The following is a 27,085-nucleotide window of genomic DNA, read 5'->3' as shown; positions in this document are numbered from 1 at the left end:
TGGGAGCCCTGGGGGACCTTTGAGGACCAGGGGAGGGCCTTTGGGAGCCTGGGGGACATTTGGGGACTGGTGGAGGGCCTTTGGGACCCCGTTGGTCTTTTGGGAGCTCGATGGGCCTTTGGGGACCGGAGGATGGCCTTTGGGGCAGAGGGTGGGCCTTTGGGGGTCTGGGTGGGCCTTTGGGAGCCTGGGGGACATTTGGGGACTGGTGGAGGGCCTTTGGGACCCCGTTGGTCTTTTGGGAGCTCGATGGGCCTTTGGGGGCCCGGGGAGGGCCTTTGGGGGTCTGGGTGGGCCTTTGGGGGCACCGGCGGCCCTTTGGAAGCTTGGGGGACCTTTGAGGACAGGGGGCTTCCTTCGGGGTTGAGGTAGAGGGATCGGAACCCTTTGGGGTTGGGGTAGAGGACCTCACAACACTGTTCAAATGAAACTTGTGTATTATAACGACCACACTCAAAACCTCCTCCAAAATCTCTTCAAAATCTTCTTTTAAAATGTCTCTATCTGTTTCGCCGAAATAGTTCCATAACCTGTCTAAAACGGTTTCGCCCAAATAATCCCTAAACGTAAATTCAGCGTGTTCCTTTGTTATTGGCATCTCTGTGCTAACGCATTTCAAATTAATATGAAACCTTCTCGCGCGCTAAAACAATTCATCGCTAAGATGTTTCTTGCCTAATTGTTTCCATGGCCTTGGGTTATTAATATCCTTTGGAGTTCGACCAGTAGAACTGTTCCCGAGGCAAAGACATTAATGATTTTGGATCTATTCCTGGAAAAATGTTTCTAGGTGAAAATTTTTAAAGTCTGACAGATGATGTCATTGATTGATTGATCTGTCAGGAAAGGGAAATTAATTTGTTGTTTCTAAGGGGAATTATTGATTCACGATAGGTGAATTGAGGTCGACAGCACAGGTGTTCTGACTCGTGACAGCACCACGTGGTTTATGGTTTTCCAAGTGAGAAAGTTCCTGTTTTTCAAATTCTCACTGAGAAAACCATAAAACATACAAAAATGTGAGAAAGTTCCTGTTTTTCAAATTCTCACTGACAAAAACCATAAAAACAGACATGAATTGCTGTTGACATACATAAATGTGACAAAGTTCCTGTTTTTCAAATTCTCACTGACAAAAACCATGAAAACAGACATAAATGTGACAAAATTCATGTTTTTCCAATTGAGAAAATTCCTGTTTTTTCATTCTCACTGAGAAAACCATAAACCACGTGGTCATGTTCGGAGTTATAGGGTCATCTCTACTTATCTATTGGTATTAAAAATTCTTTTTTTAGAGTTTCGGTTACTATTTAGCCGGTTCGCTCCTTACTGACAGTTCGTTACCACGAACTGTTTGAAACGCAGTACGAGGATAAAGAGGTATGCCCTGGATCAACTAATTTTGGGAGCATATGCTCCTAGTTAAATTTGAACGTAGGATTACAAGCACGAGTAGTAAATATAGTCGGTCGTTATTTGCAAGTGCCTTTTGACTATCAAAACATTTAATCTTACTGCGTAACAATTAAATTATTAGCATGTCTCATTCGAAGTGATTAGGACAGTAAAACAAAACCAGTAATGGGTCATCGTTTTTGCGTGTTGTTTATTTTTTTATTAACTTTGTCAAATTGGTCCGTGAACAGCTCATCTGTTTACTTTTTAATCAAGGGCTAAACAAAAATCAATAGGACAAAATACCGAAAATGGTCGCTACGGCATATTTTTTATTCTAGAGCAGTTAGCCTCTTGGAATTTCTGGTATACCCCTAAAAATCAATCCTCCAAATCATTTTTGCTCGGACCAACTCTTTGGAGAAATATTTAGAATTAATTTCAGGGAAGGATGGTTTTATCCTCAGCCTTAGGGAATCTATTGACCTTCAGGTTATCACCTTGAGACCTGCTGCTGTTTGAACAGTCATTAAAGACGGAAAAGATGAGTGCTGATGACAAAAGAAAGGCATGTCTTGATTTTGTAATGAGCTTTTTTATAACAATGCCAGATACTGTCATAAATCACTCATCATCGAGTATCTTGTCGTGTAATGAATGTCGATCCCTGAATGACTAGCCTTTATAAGGTTTCTTTATAACTCGCGTTTTTAATTGTTTAAATGTAGGCATAGATTCTAGTTAAACCCGAGGGGTAACAACTGGGCATTTTGAGGGACACCTGGAGGCATGAGGCACGCCGGAGGCATGCCTCCGGAGGCACGCCGGAGGCATATTCCAAAGGGCGCAATTCCAAAGGGCGTAACATGTAAATATAAACAGCTTGCCTGTTATTCGGTATCTGTCGAATATTTCAGCACCTTCAAAAGTGATATTTTTAAACTTGGGAAATATCATTTACGAGTTTATTTGGCAAGAAAAAGAACCCCCAAGACTAAAAACCACTGATACGTACCTAAAGAAGAAGAACGGAGGACTGCAAACTGTTGATATCCATGCAAAAACTAGGTAACCCTACGATGGCACTGATGGCGTCACTTTTTCCTATTACACATGCAGCGTTGCCACCCGCTCAAAAATAAAATTCCGATTTTTCTTCAAAAAAAAATTCCGAAATTTCAAAAAAAGTCCCGGAAGACGGTTTTTAAGTAATACAACATAGGGCTGCGTGGTAATGGCGTAAAAAACAAGGTATAAAATTCAAAATACCTCGAAAAGTGGTTTCTGGTTGCAACGAACAACTTATTGCCAATATCCCTATTATTATTTTGATGTGAAAACGTTCTGGTGGATAATTAGGATTCAAGACTAGTATTTTAAGCCAAAATAATTCGCCACAGTTCCGAAAAAAAGTGTCTACGCATCCACGTTTCATCGTTATTTGAATTTCCCGCCCAAGAATTGACGTCAGGCTTCGCAGCCCTATTCAATATGGCATGGCCAGCGGTAAAAGTTGCCTTTTATAACGTCTTCACACGTCCCTTTCCCTTTTATCATACCTGCTTTTCTGTTTAGTGGCTGTGCCAAGGCGCGGATTCTTCATTGTACTAAAAAAAAAAAAAAAATCTGCTGCTTTGACACGAAAGAATCCGGAAGAAACAAAGATCCCTTTTTCCCGAATGTGCTTAGAATCCAACTTTCTTGGTATTAAACCCAGGCCTTTGGGTATTTGAAGAGAAAACTGTAAAGCAACAGTCAGAAAAACTGTTACTACCGAGTTATTAGTAAAAAGCGCTAAGTAAAGCAACCAAGGCCGTATCCAGGGGGGGGAGGGGTTACCTGGTTTGAACCCCCCCCCAAAATTTTTGACCGAGTCGAAAATTAGTCTAAAAAATACCTGTAAAGACAAAACCTTACCAGAAAAAAATATGCTCCCACACTAAATCCTATTGCATTTTGTGGGTTAACGGTTCTGATCAGCTTACGCAATTAGGTAACCGTAGGTAACCTTATGTTCACCTGACCTTGCATAGTAAATTAGGGTTAATAATATGCGCTCTGATCAGCTTACGCAATTAGGTAACATCTGCCCTGACAAGGTCATCGACATTTTTGCAGAGAAGAAAAATCGTCGCCTGGATTTTGTTTTATATATATTAGCCCTTACTTTTAGCTAAAAAAAAAAAAAAAATATATATATAGACTACTTCTAGCCTACTATTTGGCTTCTTTTTGCGCAAAAAAAAAAAAAAGCTTTTTTTATTTAAATGTATTTAAATGATTGTATTGTGTTTGCGTTACTAAAAAAAAAAAAAAAAAAAAAAAAAAAAAAAAAGTGCCCCTTATAGAAACGAAATTATGCCTAGTGGACGCGTCCTCATTCGCAAGCGGCGGACTAACGGTCTCGGGTTAACGTAATGTTGCTCGAGGATGTTAGACAATGTCCACGGGAAAAACTCGGGTAAACCCCCCCCCCCCCCGAACAAAAATCCTGGATACGGCCCTGAAAGCAACCAACTAAAAAAAATAACTTGTTTCTCAGATATTTATTGGTACGTTTCAGTAATCATCTCGATAATCACAGCTCAAATGACAACCCTAAGAAACTGGACAAATGAGCTTCAGTACATCAAACTAAGCTCGGTTAGCACAAGTATAAACACTAAGTCTTCTACTACTAAGTCTTCTACTGAGCATAACCAGTTTTCCGATGGTATTCATCGCTTCCGCTGCCCTAGATCTCGGAATTTATTCGAGACTCATAAAATTATATCAAGAACTCAAGCAAATGGGGGACGAGGGCCACACGCACTTGAGCTGGAAGGACCAACCCCACCGTGGGGGGCCTCCTCGTCCGTAGGAGACATGGTTCAAGATTCTGTGCCCTCATGCACGTCGGTTTTAAGGTTATTTTTGTCTTTTTGTTGATGGGTTGGTTGTATTTTGTTTTTTTTGTTGATTAAGGTTGGTCGTAAAAAGGGCTGAAAAAAAAAAGAAAAAAAAATAAGGAAAAAAGTGCCACCGCAAGAATGGGTTTCTTGTGGACGAAGGACGCCCAGTCTAAGGGAGATCAAATAGTTTTTATTGTGTTAGAAAAATTTAAAGTTGTAAGAGTAAGCCTTTTGGAAGACCACCTTTAAAATTCGAATTCGGATTAGTGAAAATTGAAGGATAGGAATTTTAAGAAATTGAAGTAAAAATGCCACCGGAAAAGCGTCTCCTAGAGGGGAAGGACCCCCTGGAACGGGGGGAGCGATAGATATTTGGCAAGAAAAAAGTTAAATGATTGTGTGCCTTCATGTCCACTAATACATTGACTGGTATATAATAAATTTAATTTTTTTTTGAAGTTTAGGTGATATGATAATGTATAAAATTGTAAGATTTATATATTTTTGTATTAAAATATAACCGAGTGAAGAGGAGGAGGGGAGGGAAAAAAATAACAACTACCTCTGAAAAATGTTGAACAAAATTCCTTCTGTTGACACACGGAACATGGCGATGGTGGTGGTTATGGTCTTGAGGTCAGTTTTGGGTTTAGGTGCCATTTTTAACATGATGATTGCGATGCTGACGAGACATCAAAAAAGTGGAACCCTTTCTTCTGGATAAATGAATTCAGCTTTGTGAAGACGTCTGAGCCAAAGCCAAAGACAATGTTGGTGCCTATTTCCATAGAAACGGGTTCTGCTGAATGCATGATATACAGGCTGGAGTCACAGTAACCCTGGTCTACCAATGCGGCAGTTAATGTGAGATCAGTATTCAGCCGGAACCACTGGCACAGAATTCCTATGTCGTCAGGGAACGGCATCGTCATATTCTGCGTGTCAACAGAGTGGCATCTTCGCCCAGACAAGTAGCCAAACTGTATGACCCGCCCAATTAATACTATCTTTCCCCTGCCAACCGGTCTGTAAACGCACCATTCACCGATACGCAATTCCGATTTCACACCGACCTCTGCATTGGTTTGTGGCGACACACGTAGTCCTACTCGTCGGCCCTGGACCATCACCCGTTTTAATCGGTCACTGCTCAGCTTCTCAGAGCTTTCCCTCAGAAGCCACAACAGCGTGGATTTTTTTTTTATTGGTGTTATGGAGCCGTCAGAAGTCTTGACAAGACAAAACCTAGAATTCTTCATGTTCGTCACAGGCTCACTAACCCAATTTTTCTCAACTTGGTGTTTCACACAGTGAGCAATCACTGGCAAATCTTCAAAGATGCCGTCACTTTCTGAGCTCGATTCAGTGTCAGTCGCGGAAGCCTTTTCCTGCTCATCGGACAGAGTATTTTCCTCTGAGTCATCGTCTGAGTCACTGTCCTGAAGTACAGAAAGACGAACGTTCTGTACTTGGTGACCGAAAGCAGAAAGTACGTCGTCGGGTATCAAGGCTTTCATTATTCGCTGGCTTTCAATAAGAGCTCGCCCTAGCTCGAGCTTGATTTCATCGTCCCTGGGCAAAGAAAAGTCGGACGGAACTGACAGACACAACACCAATGGATCTAACTCGCTTGGCCTTGGGCAAGGACAACTGTTCATTAGAATTTTGAGCTTCAAAATCTGTTATATTTTCATATCGACGAATTCGATGTAGAAGTTTGGAGGAACGAAAAGTTTATTACAGTACTGTAAGTGCTGGTTTGAGACCGCATCTTCCTAAAAAAATCTTCGCATGGCTGGCTATTCATATCAGAGAGTTTAAAAAGACGTTAGAGCCCAAGCCGTTTGAACCGACGAATGAGAAGCACTGGGGAATGCATATTTGTCTTTAGGCAATGGTAAATGTTTGTGGTAATCAAATTTTCGTTCAAAGCATAATATCCACTTTTTAGGACCCAGGATCTCCAATGTCGAACACAGTAAATAACACGACCAAGTAAAGATAACCTCTAAACAGGAGAAAGTTTGCCGTCGTGAAAAACGCAGCGTACGCTTTCCATAAGTCAAAGATAAAACTGTTTCTTCGCTTCCAGGAACACACTGTTTCAGGCGTGCCGGAGGCACGGAGGCATGAAGGAAGGGACACCTGCGACGGTCAGTTATTAGCCCCTCGGTTAAATCCTAATATGGAACCTTTGCGAAGAGATATATTTTTTAAGTTTATATATAAATTAAAAAAATTATACTGTTTCTTCTGCTGTCACCTGCCTTTGAGGTTGCAACCACCCTTAAAACCTTTTTTCACGCAATTTCACCTGTATTTTGCTTGTTGTTTACTGTCTAAAAAATTTCATGTCTTTAACCCCCCCCCCCAAAAAAAAAAAAATCCTGCGTACATGCCTTTTTTCAAGCTTTTTTTTTTAATCCTTGGTATCTTTTTACTCTTTTTTTAAATACCCTCTGGTGAAAAAAATAAGTTAAAATTACTTCTATAGTGTTCTGCATAAACATTTTCAATCCTCTTCTTTTCGAACACCAACTGGAAAGTTAGATTTATTCCTCTAGTTAATTTTATCCAAAGATTCTGTTTTCATAGGCAATTTTACCTCGTTGGAGGTAGGGACTTGTTATGTTGAATGTTTCCATTATCTTGGGTATAATCAGAACTTTACTTTGGGTAATGGAGAGAGACAGGATAAAACTGCATAAACAATTTGTTACACGCTGTTTTAAACCAGTTCTTGCACTTCTAGGCTTATTTTCCCTTTTTTTACATTTCAAAGACTTCGTCCCCCTGCTTCTTAGATTAGTTAATTTCAAGTACCGTATGGACACGGCAAAAATATTGGGGGATATGTGTACCCTAATGTATTTCTGGAGAGAGGGAGTGGCATGCCGAAAACTATACTTATAAGAACAACACACCGCATTCTTTTCTTTCTTTCGTTAAGGGCTGGGCACACACAGCTGATTTCGGGAACTAATTTCCAAATCAGCGTCGATTTTAAAAGAAATCGGCGTCGACTTGAGCTTTAAAAATTTTCTGGTTTTCAGCACCGATTTTCATCATGATCATCACAAAAAATAGGGATACAAATAAATTGTCAGCCAGAGATGTCTGTGGTGAAAGACCCCGCTACTGAGCTGTGAACTAAGCTGAGATCAATCATTCAACTGTAAATAAACTCCAGTTGACTATTTGTGTCCATGTTTATTTTTTGTTTGGAAAATCTCGCGCAATAGATTTTTCTTACCGCTATCGTTTGTCCACTAATGCTGAAATCGGCTCCCAAAATCAGCTACGTGTGCAGAGGCCTTTATATTGCTTTAGCCCATATGAATGAACGCTCTTGCGTATATGAAATGATCCAGTAAGCAACCCCTTCGTTCAGCCAATCCCTTCCGCTGTCAAATGTCTGACTGTAGCTCTGGCTTCTGAGTTTTTTTTTTTTTATTCCGTATCTTTTCTAGTCTGAAAATTAATTTTTAATAATCGAGTGTTTTTATGGAAGTAAAGAGCGAGCTTGAAACTTAAAATGAACGAAAATTCGCACGTTTATGCAACATACATTGGCAAAACTGGTTCAAATAAACTGACTTGTGATGTTTCCGTGTATTTGCATAATTCTGAAAAACTAGCGCTTTACTGAAAGCGCTAAACGAACGCAACAGCACAGGATTAGGTGCCACAAAATCAAAAAGTGACCTGCAGAAAATAAAGAAAATTCTCAAAATTCAGGGAGGGAATCTATACGATGTTGCGGTAGAGTGCTAACCTAGGTAGATAAAAGAAGACATCAGGGCTACCCTTGCAAAAACTGAATTTTCCTTGTTGTTCAAGGCGGAGGAGTGTAATTATTCTGTATGGGTTTTGGGACTGTGGTGACTCTAGTGCTCTACGTATCATTTCTATCCGCCGAAATTTTCGAAAGTTTTAACCTCTTCTAAATTTCCACAAATTTGTTTTTGCATTAAACTTTTACTATTAAAAATACACCGAAGTAATAGCTAACATTTCTGAGTTAGCTTAAAGTGAAAATTATTTCTTGTGAGTCAATGTCAGTCATTTAAGTGAGTCAAATTACTCACTTGACAGTTTTTTTTCTTCTTCAAAACCTATTTTAAACTTTCGGTTACTATGGGTCTTGATTCGCCCTTCACTAGAAAGCAGCTGTAGCTGCAACCATGGAGAGTAAAGAAATGGTTAAAATAGCAATGCGTATTTTGGTAAAGTAAAAAGTTTTATTCAATTAATAGTATATATTCTTTTTTTTTTGCCTAAGAAAATTAAAATAAGATATGAGAGTGCTTTTTCCCTTGAAAACAAGTTTCTCTATTTTATTCTCCTTTTTGTCTGTTTTCTTTTTCTACAAATTATTTTTATAATTTTCTCTTATGTTCCCAGGACCACTGTCCTTTTATTTTATTTTCCTGTGTTGGCTGCATGAGATGCAAACACAACGTAGCCCTTTGACCCGTTTTCTAGGAAATCAACAATCCTGGATTTTCTTGGTGAAAATAAATACAAACAGATAAAAAGATTAATAGAGCCTATAATAAAAAAAAAAAAAACACTATACCAGGCGTTGCCTGAAATGGCTAATTTTTCTGAATATTACTTTTTTTTTTATTTCTTGTCTAAATTCGAATTGGAATTGCGTTTTTATTATAAGTTGCAATACTGTGCAAATGTCAAATTGTATTTTCTATGGAATTCAGTAATAACAATGTTGGCATATTGATTTTTTGGTACTTGGTAAATGCTTATCAAATTAAGGGGATACTAGACTACAACTTGCTGTCACCAGCTTTTGTAATTGATAGACAATTTGGATACATTCCAGATTATCGCTTTGTTTCTGAGGCGAAATTAGACAGTATAATTAATGCTGGAATTGCCTCTAAAGAAAGCATTAGCTGCCTCTATGTCTGCCTATAACCGAAAGCTCGGGAAAATTTGACTGGTCCTCTCGGCTTTTAAGAAATTAATTTGGTTGAGCAAGCCGAGATGTCTAGATTACAAGGCTTGATAAGATGCATGAGCCTCTGCTATGTCAGGCTAAGAAAAGTTATAAGCTGAGGGAAAGATGTATATTAATCAGTGTAATCTGTAAAAATATATGTTTTTTTCTCATGAAAACCAGAAATTGTGAAATTGTTCTTTATGATCTTTTTTTAAATATTCTAATTGTCTAAATATTTAAATGTGCTAAATACCTAAAAACATAGTGACTAGTCGTATGTTCTTTTAAACGTTTATTAGCTATATGGGGTAAGACAATATAACGCCTTAGTGGGCACGAATCCCTCCTTTGAGGGCAAGTTTAAAATCTCAACTTAAAAATTGTTATCTATTTTGAATATACCAAGAAATTCAGTGTTTTTTGTTTTTTTTCAAATGGTTTATGAAAGGCCCTCGTACATTATTATATGAGTATTGTTCTGACGAGGATAGGCTGGGTATGAAGGCTGGAGCTATCCCGGTCTTGAAAGATGATTTGGGGCCTCCAGTCTGTCATCAGCTCCATTGTCCGTCCCCATCCTCGGAAGGAAAACTGTGTTTGTGTGCACTCATAGTGGGGTCAGGGTGGGACTTTTGCGAGTTTTTCTAATCAGAACCGAATCAGAACGGCGCTGCAGGGTAACCTTGAGGAGTGACGTCCTTGGATAAAATTATAGCCTTGCAAACGACACAGTATTGCAGTTGATTTTGATTAATGAATAATTCTTCTGGACTTTTTTTTGGCGAGACCTCTTTTTGATGTGATATTTATTATGAGTTGCCTTCCCATTGTAGTATAGTCTCTGCAGGCATGAATGTATAGCGAGTCGAAGGTGATATGCTTGCGATTGCTTTAGTGTGCAAGACATAAGTTACCACACGGTAAGTTACCACTACCACTGGGTAACTTACTCGGTAATGGTAAGTTTTGGGTCAAACTTACTGGTAAGTTTCATAAGTGATAAGTTTAAGATTTTGATGAACAATAATGTTCTCAATTGAAACAAATCCGTCCCTAAGAGAGCTTCCACTTTGCTAACATCTATTGAAAAAAAAAAAAATCATTCATGAGATTCAATGCATGAGTCATACTCATACCCCTTTGAGCTTATGCTGATATCGCTCTGTCGGACTACCTCTTTGTCATTTCCTGCCAGAGTAAAAAAAGAAAAAAGGGGGATTCGCGATGAGTCAGTCAGTCTGAATAAATAAAGACATTCATAACAGAGGCCAATTTAATTTGGTGGGTTTTGGAGTTTTGACTCGTATTTTTTGACTGGCTATCTTTAACTATAGAATAAATTTTCAGTGAGTTATATATCCGGTTATAATGCGGGTAGTAATGCCTATTCGTAAAAAAATATTCTATGTCCAATCGTTTCTAATCTAGCATTGCGATGGTGACACAGCAGCGACTAGTGTCCAAACGTAAATCTTTCCCATCATCCCACTAGATTCTCAATTAGGAAAGTAGGAGTTAGGACCCACTTATGCGGTAACTTAGCAAAGTTACCGGTAACTTATTCGGTAAGAGTAAGTTTTAAAACTTACTGGTAAATCTTGCACACTAGATTGCTTGTGCAGGACGCCGACGCTTGTTGATCAGAGCGCATTGCCGTAGGCAGGTAATAATGCAGAGACCAAAATCAGCCCAGGCTTGCACAAAGCCTCCGTTCAACTGGAGGCCCCGGGGACTTCTTACCGCCAGTTTATTGCCTTTGTTAGTTTGTGTGTTTTTCTTTTTTTTTAGTTTTATTAAGCTTATTAAAAAAAGATCTAATTTCCTGCTGACTTTAAATATTTTATATTTTTAACTTTGAAATTATCAACTAGAAACAATTTGAATTGAAAAAGCCCTTGAAAAGGATAATTTTCCCCAAAAACGCTTATCATTAGAAAGTAATTGTAAAGATCCAGTAAGAAATATATAAAAAAGAAAATGAAGAATATAATCTAATAGTAAAAGAAAAATAGAAAAATGAAAAGAAATACTTCCTTTATTGATACCAGTGCAAACAGAGTGAGGGCATATACCCTTAAATAATTGTTCAGCACCAAGGAAAAACAGTTGAAAAACCGATTCATTGTCCACAAAACAGCGCAAGTTTCAAACCAAAGAAATATATTTCTTTAGGTCACTAATGAATATTCCACAAAAAAGAAAATAAGTTACCAATCAGGGCTTATCGAAGAGATATCGACAGCCTATATAGGTTTCTGTACTCCAGATTTCTTTTAATGGGTTAGTCAGGACTCCGTTAATATATCTGAATTTATGTCAAAATAGGACTCTTTGAAATTTAGAAAAACTAAACTAAAAAAATGTTTTTAATGAAATTTATGCTACAGGCAAGACTTTTTCTAAACCTAGAGCTTTCAAACTCCACATCCTCACTTTTGGACATAAAGGGAAGGAAAAACACACAGATTGGATAATTTTATCAAAAAAAACCTTTTTTAGACAGTTTCCTGGTTTGGCTTCTTGTTTAGTCGTTATTCGACTGAACAAGGGTCGTTATTCTCGTTTAGACTTAGCTGATCAATACCTAGCCTACATAAATAAAACATAAAGTAATTTGAAGAATATATGTTAAAAGCATTCTTTTTCAGGTTGCTCAACTTCTTCTTTAGGTCTTCTAAGAAGAAAGTCGAATTCTTTCCTGCTCCTTATTAGAATTATCTTTTATTTTTCAGGCAGATATCTGGTCACTGGGAATAACAGCGATAGAGCTTGCCAAGGGTGAACCCCCCAACTCAGATCTTCATCCAATGAGAGTCTTGTTCCTGATTCCTAAAAACAATCCCCCTCAATTAACTGGGAGCTTTTCGAAAGCCTTCAAAGAGTTTGTTGAGGCCTGTCTTAATAAAGATCCGGAAAATGTGAGTTTTTGTTGTTATTAATTTGCCTGATGGTGTTTACAATGGTGTTTTACTAACACATAAATAATAAAACACAATTACGAATCCAGTCTCCATCACTCTTTAATGCTCAACTCACCCTCACCTCCCCCACCCTTACTTCTCCAGGTCCTCTTCCTCCCCTACCCAACCTACCAGCCATAAAAAAATTCAACAAATTCCCCCACAAAAAATAATCTTTTAAATTCTTTTTAAACTGAGGTTCGTGTTCCGCCGCCCTAGTGCTCAATGTTTTTATCTTTGATTTTTCTTTATACTTTGATAATATATTGGAAATGCTGCTAAGCAATAAAATCTCTCCCCTTAGGTCTAGATCTAGATTTTTTTTTTTTTTTTTTTTTTTCAACAATTGGATTTTCTTAAAAATATTTCTTTGGATAGTCCATGAATAGTTGAGTGTTGATGTTCAATTGACTTTATTCACTCCTGTATACTAGTTAAACTTTATCGTGCACCAGTTTGGTTCCACCTGATTCCAAAAATGTGCGTTAGCTGAACCTCGGCGTCAATAAATTGTCATTTTAGTTGGGGCTTTGTGTTTCAAATATGAAAACTTGCTTAATTATTAGACCTAATGAAATGAAAAAGCCACTTAAGGATGAACTAGCCTACCAAATGTTTTCGACTTTGAACAATGTTACTTTTAGGCATAAATAGCTATAAATTATTGACTTTTCTCCTTGAAGCCGCTTCATTTTGAATCTTTTATTTAGTCTTTAATTTGCGTAACCGTTTAGATTTACGAGTGAATGCTGGGCCCAGGTGGAACCCTTTCTGCTTCATTTAGAGGGCGGCCCAGGCCCCCCACAAAATTCCTAAAGAATTTTTTTTTAACAGTTTAATCTCTTGCTCTCAGCTGTCCCCTTGATTTTTTTTTTTTTTTGTTTACTTTGGTAATATTATGGAAGTGCTGCTAAGCAATAAAATCTCTCCCCTTAGGTCTAGATCCTATAGTTTTAAGATCTCTCTCACGTCCTTAGTCGAGAACTGTCATACAGTGTCAAGGTTGATATTAACGATGTTTTAAGCAACTTCAGAAGGAAATTAAGACGGATTAAAATCTAAGAAGTATTTACAGTTCTTCAGTTGTTTTGTATCTCATTCAAGGATTAGCAACATTAGAGCTTTTCAATTTGCTAAATAGAACTCATTGTTTTATCCTTATTTGTAGAATAGTAATAAATATGGTCAAAAAAGGGGCTATGACAATAATATACATAGCTGCTGGTAAGTTTCTGGACTTCCGGTAGCTTTTAGCAAAATTTTGTAAACAAAATTGTACATTAAATAAATGTAAACAAAACTGCAAAATTTTTACTTTAAAATACGCATTAGTCTAATTAATGAGGTGTATTAAAAAGACCACTAATTATGCTTTCTTATTTTTAGGGTTGGGAAGAGTAAGCTATTAGGATGTAGAGAGAAATGATTTTTGTGCTCCCATGTAGATTTGTACCTAAGCCTACTCATTCCTGTCGCAATTCTATCCCTAATGTATAGCATTTGGGTTGAATTCGTAGGTGTGCATCGAGAGATGATAGTATTTCTTGAAAATAACCAGCTTTTTTATTTTCAGGAATTCACTGTTAATGTGCTTTCTTTTTTCATACTTCTTCTTCTTCAGACAACTTAGAAAGGTGTCTACTTTTCTACTTTTAGCAAAGGAAATGTTGGAACTTGATGGCTATTTTCTAAGATTATTGGTGTGAATTAGATTAGTATGAAAATGGACAATGTGATAAATGAATTTTGTTTCTTTTCCCCTCACATCCCGTTGTAATCAGGAACTAGATTTACTTGATTTCATTTTTGTAATAGAATCTCAAGTTGCTCCTTGCATAAAAAAACATTGTTTTCTCAAATTCTCTTGGAGATTAAGGGCTTATTTGAATTTGAAATAGTTTCATTAATAATAATTTCTGTAGTTTAGTTACACAAAAACAACCTAATATTTTCTGTACGCGTATATATCCGAAATGTATGGGGGTGGCAGCGGGGTAACTTCCTTGAGAGTTTCTAAGGACCATTTTCTCTAAGAATATCTGATGGCTGCTTAAGCATATAATCGAATCATAAATAGATTTCTTTTTACCCCTTTGGGATCATTCTTTAATCGGGCCCTACCCTTCTCTAATCCTTTTAAATCCTCAGATAGGAATATTTTAATCCCTCTTAACATTGACTCTGTAAGATCCTCTGTTTTTAGTTTTTCAAAAGCAATTTCGTTAAATTTTTTAACGAAATTGCTAAATTTTTTAACTCTGATTCTCCACAAAATTAAAAGTAATTAACTTTTTCTGAATTGTAAAAGAATGCCTTTTTTCTGTTGATGACGTGGAAAAAGTATTGATTTGGGACTTAAATTAGAATTTAGTTGTAAGGTTTCTTTATTGAATTTTGTCTCCTCCATAGAACCAAAACGTAGAAATTCTTTGAGCGGTTACTTCAGCCATATGGAACGGATATTATAATATAAAAGAAACTTGACGAAAAGTAGCTTCGAAAGCTAAATAAGCCGATCCTCGGAAATAAGATAGTATTCCTCACATAACAAGACTGAGATGAGATGGCTATTTTGTAGCATTCAACACACATATTTTAGGGCGAAAGGTCCGCTCCATGTTGCCATATATGGGCCACATATATGTATAACCTTGAAAAGCCACCACCAACTCAATTCACATTTCCTTTTCTCGGCTCTCATGTCGTATTCAAACCGTTTGCTAATGTGAATGTTTGCAATAGCTTCCAAATTCCCGAATACCACTGGACTATTTGTACGCATGTGAAGACTAGTATTCCGTTCTGAAATGGTAATGTCTTTTCTTGGTTATACGAGTTGAATACCCGTCTGTTCGACAACGGTGGTCCCATGGATTTGATTTCTTGAATCTAGTTGAAGTGTTTCACGAGGTCCCGCACAATCGCCTCATTCCAAAGTACAGTTATAGGAATTAACCAGGAAATAGTAGATGGACTAACGGACTTTCACGTCGATAGGATGATGGTACAACTATTTACTTCAGACAGAAAATGCATTACAACCTTGTAGGGTTCTAGGTGGTATTTTACAAGAGTCATCCGTGACACTAATGTAGCATGAAGGGCAAACAGATTTCATCTATCATGCTGAATGTTCGATTGTGTTTGTACATCACAGACTGATAATACTTCACATGAGCGTCTACCAAATTATACCGCACGATCTCTAGTGATAGTTCTGTGCATCAGGTCTAATCCAATTCCTTAAAGGGAGGAGGAGAGGGGTCATAAGTAGGGAAAATCTATATCATATGGCCATTATTATTCCTGGGTACCTCTAACCCCTTTTTGCAGGCGTTGCCCTGTGAAACCACTCACTTGCTCCTGATGTGTCTTGACCTATTAGCTATGTTGGTATTCCACACGCATTAGATTTAATATTTTTTTTAATGGTTTTTAGTTATCTTACCTCCTTTAATCACTTGAATTCCGGGTTTATGGGTATTAAACTCGTTATTTTATCCCATTACTTATATATTTTGAAATTACTGTTTAGAAATAAACTAAATTTGTGGGAATTGAATCTTGGGAAATTTTATAGATAATTTAAACCTGTGTCAATGCATCGAGAGTAACCTAGTGACCTCGGTCGCCCTTCTTACTTTTTTGTTGAGGCATTCATCAGCAAGCTTCTCCCAGAGAAACCAGCTCCCAGCAAAAGTAATCCCCAGAAGGCAACCTTTTCACTCCTTTCAGAGTTTTTCAATCGTTTTCAAATTATACTTTCTAGGACTAACAACATATTGTGACTGCTGGAAATAACTTGAATCTTGCTGAAAAAGAAGACAAATTAGCTTCATTTTATTATTTGTTTAATTCAACATTTTACTCCAAGCACTTTCTGTTTAAGTTTTGAAATTTAACTTATAAAGAACATTTGTTCAACCAATCCCACAAACCATAGATCCTGAAATATTAATAAACTTAGCTGACAAATGAGCGTTATATTACTGACTCCTGCTTTGCAGGAAAGTTAAAATTTCACTTAATTTGTCAACTTATCTCCAACTTTTCTCTCGAAGTGAGGAGTGTTTGATATCAATGAATGGCATTTCTTGTGCTTTTGAGGACCAAATTAAAAAACCAAAACATTCCTAATTGACAGGGATTTAAGGATGTATGTACTTGTAGAATATACTTGGGAACTATTAGTTTAGAGGACGTGAAAAAGTGTTCTCTACAAATTTTGTACGTTTTTCTCTTGAAAAAACTATTTTTTACTCCTGGAGTCTAGCTGCAAATGAGCATCTCAGTTGTTTAATCACAAGTTGCCCACCAAAAATCAAAAGACTTTAGGAAAGTTTTGAGCGATTGCAGTTTGAAGTTTCTAAGGTTTTGCATATAATGATCATACACACATTGCCTTTTCAGTCGGGATGAAGTTTAAATTAAACCTGCCAAATAGACTTGTTAAAACGTTATGGCTATTGGCTTTAGTGCATTTATTGGTGAAGTCTGAGAATACACAGCTTTTCCTTTTTTAGTATACACTCTTTTTATTACACGAAGGACTAGAGCTAGTACTTTGCAGCACTCATTATACAGTAGGTCTGACTGTAGAGCTTCCAGCATACCTTGGCTGTCCTCTGCCAAATCCTATTATCTGCGTTTTTCAGTTTTTCAAGTATGCATTTTTCAAGTTTTCAGTTTTTGAAACTGGAGAAACCGTCGAAAATAAGAAATTATGTTAACAAGTTTTCTGAAGGAAATTTTCTTCCTGTTCTTTGCTGCACTGTTTTCTCCTGGACGTCGATACTAAGCTTTGTTATTCTAGTTTGTCTCTGCTAAGCTTTGGCTGTGGAAAACCGGTGAATTTCTTCTTATCTGGTAGATACAAGGTCATATCGCAGAAATTAAAGCAGATATATATATATATATATATATATATATATATATATATATATATATATATATATATATATATATATATATATATATATATATATATATATATATATATATATATATATATATATATATATATATATATATATATATATATATATATATATATATATATATATATATATATATATATATATATATATATATATATATATATATATATATATATATATATACTAGGTTTTGGCTGAGGGCATATTCCTGTTCAAAACACGGTAAGCATTAATCAATTTACATATAGACCAGTAGCTTCAAAATTTATGACTCAAAGATCTATCTTTGCACTTTAATAATTTAGCTTTAGACGGTTAAAGTGTTGTTTACGCTTACTCGACAAAATGTTTATGATTTATTTGACTTTTAGAGACCAACCGCGAAGGAGTTGTTAAAACATACATTTATTCGGAAGGCGAAGAAGAATTCCCATTTAACTGAGCTAATAGATCGATATAATAATTGGAAAATGAACCATAGCGATTACAGTGGAAGCGACTCTGAGAATTCTGACTCGTAAGTATATAATCTATGTGCCATTTTGATTCAAAATAGTCTTGATATTAACAAAAAAAACGTTCTCTTTGGGAATTTAGTTCTTGTTGTAATCCATCCACGCCTCAAGTTAGTTTATATTTCTTGTAATTCAGTTAGTTTTCGTGCTGTGTTGCTAGTCATTTTGTTATATTTTCTTATTGTTTATTGTATTTTCTCTCTTAAACTGTCCTGTTTAATGTTCTTGCCGTAATATCTTCTACGTGGATCACCAGAAAAGACGTCAAAGAATTTTTACCAGGTCTTCGTCTGGTTACCAACCAAATCTCTAACCCCTCCAAATTTTTTTTTTTTTTTTTTTGCGTCAAATTGCTTGGTTATTTTTTGCTTGATTCGCCATCAGGACTATCCTTAAAAACAAGGGTTAACAAAGACGTGTATTAATGCTTTAATACTTGAATTGATTATTCAAATTATCTCATTAATAGTAATACTTCTTTTAATAAGCCAATTTGTCCTAAGCTTGGTCCTGACAGGAGTCGATTTTCCCTTTGGCAGCCACCGGATTTCATATTTCGTATTCCCGTTAAAAATGCCTTTGTTGGCGAATATTGGCTTCATTTCCATATTGCTTCTGAACAATACGAAAATTTGTTTCTCAAGCCGTCAAAATTGTATACCCATCTTAATACCCTGATGAAATTTTTATTCGTGTTTTTTTTTTTTTTTTTTTTTTTTTTTTTTTTTTTTTTTTTAGGAATTGATCAAAAACATCAGCTTATGGAACGTGGATGACCTACTTTTCGTTTATCCCCAGATGTGTGCCCAAAAAGCACAATCTTTGGCAATCTGCCATCCTTAATCCGTAAAAGGTGGCATATCCATTTTAACTTTTCTTTCATTATAACCCTAGAAAGTGGGATTATACGACAATTTTTAGATAGCTTGCTGTATGGTATACGGTTAGTCCAACGAACCACTAAATTTGTTCCTTTGGAAAGCATTTAACAATTCTTCCTAAGCATTTCGATGGGCCCACGTTTTAGAGCTATATTTGACCCCTTCCGTGGCCATGGCTTCCAATATTCTAATCTGAGTTCGCAGACTTATCTTCCTAGTCTTCCCGACATTTTTCGATTGCGAAGGACCCTGCGCCTTGGCTGTTCTATTTTTTATATCTTCAATCATCGGAAATAATACTAACCGGGTAAGAAGCTATCCACTTTATCGATTTTTTCCTTACCTAATATCACCACTTCACCCTTATTTATTCCTAGTATAAGCCACTTACTTTAGTCTTCGTAATATTAATTCCAACTAGGATTCTTAAATCATGTGCACATTCTTTTCAAGTCTATACAAAACAATTAAACCGGTTTCTCACCAGACAGCAATAAGTCCTAGGGACCTCTAATTAAACGTTGTGCAAGCCTGATACCAGCTTGATCACTAAGTTATTTTCCGCACTTGGCGATACGCTTCTATTGACAACACTCGACGTCCTGTATAAACAATTTAAAACTCTTAACTCTGACTTATCATATGCTCGTGTCTGCCAATATTGTGTCATGATAGTAGGGGGAGGTCAACCCATTATAAATAACATCTAGAAGAGGCTGTTCAGCCCAAAAAATCCCACCAAAGCAAACGAAACCCCCCAAAGTTATCCATTAGTTAGAATATAATGCAATTCTCTGTCCTTTGCTAAGCTATAATTTCCTCAAGGGGAGATGATCCTCAAGTTCACTCTGCAATGCTGTTTGTAGTCACGGTTCTGCTTATAAAAGTCGGTGGAAGGTCCACATTAACGCCATTACGAGGCCACACGAGCAGAGTTTCGCCTCCGGGTATAGGGACGGAATAAGAAGCTTATGATAAAGTCTACGCCCCAAGCCACCTCACAATACCTTGACTGCTCCGGACTTTTGTGCCCAGTGTATTCTTGTCAGGGCTTATGTAGTATATATAGGCGACCTCGACATTCGGATAATTTGCCTTTTAAAACATTACAGATTTAGGAAAAAAGAAGTTAAGCGTGCAGGGAGATTGAAAAAAAGAAGAAAAATAGAGCGTGTTACAGAAGTCTTTACCAAGAATGAAAAAGGGTGTGTTCATTTTTAACAAACTCTAAACCCATTGAACACAATGTACTCTTTCTCTCTCTCTCTCTCTCTCTCTCTCTCTCTCTGCTCTCTCTCGCTCTCTCTCTCTCCCTCTCTCTTCTCTCTCACTCTCTTCTCTCTCTCTTCTCCCCTCTCTCTCTCTCTCTCTCTCTCTCTGTCTCTCTCTCTCACCTTTCTCCTTTCTCCTCTCTTTTCTCTCTTTAGTAGCAACTGAAACCATGTTTTCTTAATCATCATTTTTTTTTTGAATATCCTCTTTGTTCTCCGAGTTGAGAGTAAATAATAGAAGCTAGTCTGCTTTTTTGCAGATGTTTTGAGTCTTTGGGGGACCAAGTTGGCCATAAAGACGAACTTTTCTAAAAAGCAGAAAAGAAGCGAGAATAGCTCATCGTTCTTTCATGAGCAAGGGGGTGGGATGTCATTAACTAGCTTTTATCTCTTAGAATCCTCGCTAGGTAAAGATTATAAAGGATACACGATTGTACGGAGATCTAAGAAAAGCAAGGTAAAGCGGGTTATAATTGGATATTGTTAGGAAAGGCATCAGAGCAACGTATTTGTAAGAAACAAGTCAGAACTTTTGGTTATCTTTCTCCATTTTAAAGGAAGGTCAAAATTTAATGATCTAAAATGTTTCAGGAGTTTTTATTTTACGAAAATAATAAGCATTGAAAGTATCATCGCTTGGGTAAAAGTCTGACGATTGTATAATAGATGAACAGTTGTTATATAGCAAAGTGCAAGAAAATGTTTCTGTAGATGATGGATGCTAATAATTGTCACTATTAAAAGTAAATTAAAAGGCTAGACAACTTCAAAGCCCAGTTAGTACACGGTACCTTTTAGAAGAAATGGACTTTCCAGAGGAATAGTGACTCATTTAAGATGGATTTTTTTTTATTAACAAATGGGTCACAAAAAAACACAACATAGAACTCTCCATATAATGCTGAAAAAACGAAACTGCATATAATACTAACAATATCAAAATAGGGCCCGACGCATATTAGCGTGTTTAGGACGACCCAAAAAAGCGACCCTTCAACAATTAATACACTTCCTTGGGAAAAAAAATCTCTGACTCCTCCTCTCCTCCCCCACCCTGACTAAATAATTAATCAACATTCTAAAGATGCTATATTTTTAAAGGGAACTTAAAGGAATCCCACACTCATACTCTATGATTCATCAAGCTTCCTTTCAGATACCGACACTCCCCTCAATCAACCCACAAATCAATTTCTCTTTTAACGCTCACAAGCGTATATTCACTCCCAAAGCAGTCACTTAACCCATGTCTACAATACTGGTTAAACACAAATACATCGCAAAGAAACACGAAATTCCTCAAGGGTTTTCTTACCTTTTACTTCCGCCGGAAGCCTGTTCCAGACTTCAGGACCAATATACCTAATAGGAAATTTAGATCTGGTAATAATTGGAACCGGGTTCTAGCTAATTCAATATTTCTAGCTTCATAACTGTGTTCCCTTTCATTGTAAAATTCCGAAAAACATGCAGGTAACAAATTAGAAAATAAAAAAATTATTCATAAACAAATTTACATGAAATTTAACCAAACCAAAAAATGGTAAAATTTTTAATTGGTGATACCTCGATCTTACCGAATTCTGGGACAAGTCATTAGTCAATACTCTTACAGCTTTATTTCGTAACACACGGAGCGTATACAAATGGCTAGTGAACGTCGACGACCAAACTGTAACACATTACAACAAATATGGATGAATAAGAGAAAAATATAACATTCTAATAACCTTTTTGGGGAAAAAATTCTTCACCTTCCATAGAATTCCAGCATTTTTTGGCTAATTTAGTACTTATAAATGCAATATGATCTTTAAAACTTAGGTATTCATCTACTATTACACCAAGATACTTTACAATACTTGTTCGTTTTACACTTCCATTTTCTAACTCAATTTCTTCAATCCATGGATAGTAATTTGCACTTCTGCCATATAACATGAAGTTTGTTTTATTCCGATTAACAAGCAGTTTGTTCACTCGCATCCACCTATCGATTATCACCATTTCTTGTTTCATGCCATTGTTCAAATCCGCTTCTGTTTTCGCAGCCATTGTAAACTGAGCATCATCAATAAAACTTGGAAGTACTTCTCGCACCGGGCCACCATTGTACCTTGGAGTTGACAGTTGTTTGAGGCATCCATTTAGATCATTATTTTGTACAAGAAATAATAGGGGACTCAACACAGAACCCTGTGGCACACCGCACTTTACAACCACCTCTTCTGCCAGGACTGTGCCCAGCCGTACTCTTTGCGTTCTTCCTTCAAGAAAGGAAGTAACCAATTTCAGACTTTTAAAACGAATTCCAGCATTTTCAAGCTTAGCTAATAAAATCTTATGATCAAACAGTCAAAAGCCTTCATAATATCTAAAAAAATTGAAGCCACATTTAAACCTGAATCAAGGCAATCGTTAACAAATGTTGTCAAAAATAATAAAGCATGCTTTGTTGACATATTTTTTCTAAAACCAAATTGACTAGAGTAAAAAAACAAAAAAAAACATCTTTTTTCAAAAAAAATCCATCAGTTGTCTATAAATCAGCTTCTCAAAAATACGAGAAGTCAGTGGAAGTAGAGATATCGGACGGTAGTTGTTTATGTCTTCCTTATCACCTCCTTTATACAGAGGAATAACCAAAGCACTTTTCAAGCAATTAGGGTACACTCCAAATTCAAAACATTGATTAAAAAGGTAAAACAGATGCCTATATATAATTGGGTAAATTTTTTGAACTATTTGAAAGGTTCCAGCTGCCGATTTTTTCATACTTTTTAAAATATCCTCAAGTTCACGCGATCTCACTAGTTGAAGATAAATGGTTGTATCACTTGCTTCAGGAAGAAAATTCTGGTATGTACCATCACCATTTATGCACTCCATAGATGTCGATATTTTTAGCCCTAATTCTAAAAAGTGGGTACACAAATTATTGGCTACACCACTATCTGACTCCCACGGCAAATTACTAGGAGTTATTGGTTCACTATTTGGGCTTATTACCGACTTAATCAGTTGTCACGTTTTTTCCGGGCTTCCTTCATAATCTTTAAATTTCTTTGCATTGTAATCCATTTTTGCTTTTCTTAAAAGACTTTTTAACTTAATATTAAATTCTTTATAATGTTCTTTGTAGATGCTGAACCTTGAGTCGTGCACCTTTTATACATCACTTGTCTTTTTTCCATTGAGGCTAGTAATCCTTTTGTAATTCAAGGTTTAATTGGCAACTTTATCTTTGCTTTGTCTCTTTAAACTCCAAACACTCTTGAAAAAGTAATTTTATTTTTTCATACCATTTACCAAACTGGTATCAATACCTGTAGTATCCTGAAGACATTCAATATCTGCACTTTTAAGCTTCCGCTTAAACTTCAAAAGCACGTTTCCATCTACCAAAGGCACCTTTGACACACTTTTATTCTTGGACTTTGGACCATTTATTTCAGGTACAGATATTGCAAACCCAAAATGGTCTGTTTCTAATTAAGTAGAATCATGACTTTAAGCCAAGTTTCCCTTAGGGCCAGGATATGCGGCTCTCTTTCAAGACATAGCTCATCAAGGAACTCATATGATGTGTTTATCTCTTGACAGTTCATGTTGTAGACTTTCATTTCTCTCATATTCTTCCATTCACACAAAAAAGCATACCGGGAATCCACGCATCCAACGTTCTCGCTTATATCATAGTCCTGATGCAGAACACCATCTATCAATCCACACACATCCAGTGAGCTCTGTTCAAGTTCCCTCAACCTACTAGTTAAACTAACCATTATCCAAAATCAAATATTGGCAAGAGAAAGTCAAAGGAGGGGTAGAGAACCATAACTTCCCCAAATAACTTCTACATCTTACAACATCCAAGGAAGTATTAACTATATTAATAAATAAACATAAGAAACAAAACAAAATAAACAAACGGTCGATATATATACGCATATCAAATCAACTAAATACAGAAAAATAACAACAGTAATCGGTGTGTTAAAATAGATGTATAACTGGCATATCCTTGGGGTGTTTTATTGGGTGAAGCTTCACCCTATATTTGGGGTAGTTGTTTATGTCTTCCTTATCACCTCCTTTATACAGAGGAATAACCAAAGCACTTTTCAAGCAATTAGGGTACACTCCAAATTCAAAACATTGATTAAAAAGGTACAACAGATGACTATATATAATTGGGTAAATTTTTTGAACTATTTGAAAGGTTTGAAAGGTCCATCCCAGCTGCCGATTTTTTCATACTTTTTAAAATATCCTCAAGTTCACGCGATCTCACTTGTTGAAGATAAATGGTTGTATCACTTGCTTCAGGAAGAAAATTCTGGTATGTACCATCACCATTTATGCACTCCATAGGTGTCGATATTTTTAGCCCTAATTCTAAAAAGTGGGTACACAAATTATTAGCTACACCACTATCTGACTCCCACGGCAAATTACTAGGAGTTATTGGTTCACTATTTGGGCTTATTACCGACTTAATCAGTTGTCACGTTTTTTCCGGGCTTCCTTCATAATCTTTAAATTTCTTTGCATTGTAATCCATTTTTGCTTTTCTTAAAAGACTTTTTAACTTTATATTAAATTCTTTATAATGTTCTTTGTAGATGCTGAACCTTGAGTCGTGCACCTTTTATACATCACTTGTCTTTTTTCCATTGAGGCTAGTAATCCTTTTGTAATTCAAGGTTTAATTGGCAACTTTATCTTTGCTTTGTCTCTTTAAACTCCAAACACTCTTGAAAAAGTAATTTTATTTTTTCATACCATTTACCAAACATTCAATATCTGCACTTTTAAGCTTCCGCTTAAACTTCAAAAGCACGTTTCCATCTACCAAAGGCACCTTTGACACACTTTTATTCTTGGACTTTGGACCATTTATTTCAGGTACAGATATTGCAAACCCAAAATGGTCTGTTTCTAATTAAGTAGAATCATGACTTTAAGCCATTTTTCCCTTAGGGGCAGGATATGCGGCTCTCTTTCAAGACATAGCTCATCAAGGAGCTCATATGATGTGTTTATCTCTTGACAGTTCATGTTGTAGACTTTCATTTCTCTCATATTCTTCCATTCACACATCTCACACAAAAAAGCATACCGGGAATCCACGCATCCAACGTTCTCGCTTATATCATAGTCCTGATGCAGAACACCATCTATCAATCCACACACATCCAGTGAGCTCTGTTCAAGTTCCCTCAACCTACTAGTTAAACTAACCATTATCCAAAATCAAATATTGGCAAGAGAAAGTCAAAGGAGGGGTAGAGAACCATAACTTCCCCAAATAACTTCTACATCTTACAACATCCAAGGAAGTATTAACTATATTAATAAATAAACATAAGAAACAAAACAAAATAAACAAACCGGTCGATATATATACGCATATCAAATCAACTAAATACAGAAAAATAACAACAGTAATCGGTGTGTTAAAATAGATGTATAACTGGCATATCCTTGGGGTGTTTTATTGGGTGAAGCTTCACCCTATATTTGGGGTGGATCAAAATAGCCCAGTTTTTTATTCATATTATGTAACCGGAGATGCGAAACCCAGGCTTTCCTCTTGTTAGCATCTATTTAATCACTTGCTTTCTTATTTCATCATTAAAACATTCTTAGTTGTATATTGTTGATAGGAAAATCACTGCAGGTCCTAACCTAGAACCTTTTTATATGTTTGAAGTGACATAAACCTGCCTTTATAAACAGTCATCGCCGTGTTCAATTAACGAGGAAATTGCGTTACAAAGTAGGCTCATTTTCTTTTACGATTAGATTAATCTAAACAAATTCCAAAAGTATCAGTCCTTAACAAATGTGGACAAAGAACTGCAATGGCTTTTCAATGTAAACCGTCTTTATAAAAGTAGTATAATTTGGAACTTAGTGACGGTCATTGAGTAATTGTACAAGAGTAGGTACTCGGACATTTTTTATAGCAAATAATGTGATCACATTTATTTAATGGTTAGGATGAAGACATGACTAGCCAGGAATGAAAAATGAAGGAATTCAATGGGGAGGGGTCATCCAAAATAATCCGTTAGTTCTGCTGACTAAGGTTAATATCTATCTTTAAAAACACATGTATGCTCTGGTCTGTCTGTCTGTCTGTCTGTGTGCGTGTCTGTCTGTCTGTGTGCGTGTCTGTCTGTCTGTGTGCGTGTCTGTCTGTCTGTGTGCGTGTCTGTCTGTCTGTGTGCGTGTCTGTCTGTCTGTGTGCGTGTCTGTCTGTCTGTGTGCGTGTCTGTCTGTCTGTGTGCGTGTCTGTCTGTCTGTGTGCGTGTCTGTCTGTCTGTTTGGGTGTCTGTCTGTCTGTGTGCGTGTCTGTCTGTCTGTGTGCGTGTCTGTGTGCGTGTCTGTCTGTCTGTGTGCGTGTCTGTCTGTCTGTGTGCGTGTCTGTCTGCCTGTTTGCGTGTCTGTCTGTCTGTGTGCGTGTCTGTCTGTCTGTGTGCGTGTCTGTCTGTCTGTGTGCGTGTCTGTCTGTCTGTTTGGGTGTCTTTCTGTTTGTGTGCGTCTCTTTCTGTCTGTGTGAGTGTCTGTCTGTCTGTGTGCGTGTCTGTCTGTATGTGTGCGTGTCTGTCTGTCTGTGTGCGTGTCTGTCTGTATGTGTGCGTGTCTGTCAGTATGTGTGTGTGTCTGTCTGTATGTGTGAGTGTCTGTCTGTCTGTGTGCGCGTCTGTCTGTCTGTGTGCGTGTCTGTCTGTCTGTGTGCGTGTCTGTCTGTCTGTGTGCGTGTCTGTCTGTCTGTTTGCCTGTCTGTCTGTGTGTGCGTGTCTGTCTGTCTGTGTGCATGTCTGTCTCTCTGTGTGCGTGTCTGTCTGTCTGTGTGTGTGTCTGCCTGTCTGTGTGCGTGTCTGTCTGTCTGTGTGCGTGTCTGTCTGTCTGTGTGCGTGTCTGTGTCTGTGTGCGTGTCTGTCTGTCTGTGTGCGTGTCTGTCTGTCTGTTTGCGTGTCTGTCTGTCTGTGTGCGTGTCTGTCTGTCTGTTTGCGTGTCTGTCTGTCTGTGTGTGTGTCTGTCTGTGTGTGTGCGTGTCTGTGTCTGTGTGCGTGTCTGTCTGTCTGTGTGCGTGTCTGTATGTCTGTGTGCGTGTCTGTCTGTCTGTCTGTGTGCGTGTCTGTCTGTCTGTCTGTGTGCGTGTCTGGCTGTCTGTCTGTGTGCGTGTCTGTCTGTCTGTGTGAGTGCCTGTCTGTCTGTCTGTCTGTGTGTGTGTCTGTCTGTCTGTTTGCGTGTCTG

General features: G+C 37.1%; 1 protein-coding gene across 4 annotated transcripts in view; it reads left to right on the top strand.

The window, feature by feature from the left end:
- Positions 1 to 27,085, top strand: part of GckIII (Germinal centre kinase III) — a 303,196-nt gene that overhangs the window by 232,552 nt on the left and 43,559 nt on the right. For all 4 annotated transcript variants that reach the window (XM_089104372.1, XM_089104370.1, XM_089104371.1 and 1 more), the window contains 2 exons: positions 11,985 to 12,170; positions 17,521 to 17,666. In XM_089104372.1, coding sequence (XP_088960498.1) covers positions 11,985 to 12,170; positions 17,521 to 17,666 — 332 coding nt within the window. The remainder of the gene's footprint in view (positions 1 to 11,984; positions 12,171 to 17,520; positions 17,667 to 27,085) is intronic.

Source organism: Artemia sp. Qi Xiang Cuo, chromosome 18 (assembly GCF_049724085.1).
Source record: "Artemia sp. Qi Xiang Cuo chromosome 18, ASM4972408v1, whole genome shotgun sequence".
Taxonomy (NCBI): Eukaryota; Metazoa; Arthropoda; class Branchiopoda; order Anostraca; family Artemiidae; genus Artemia; species Artemia sp. Qi Xiang Cuo.
The sequence above is the reverse complement of the archived record's forward strand: the minus strand, read 5'-3'. Positions and strand labels throughout refer to the sequence as shown.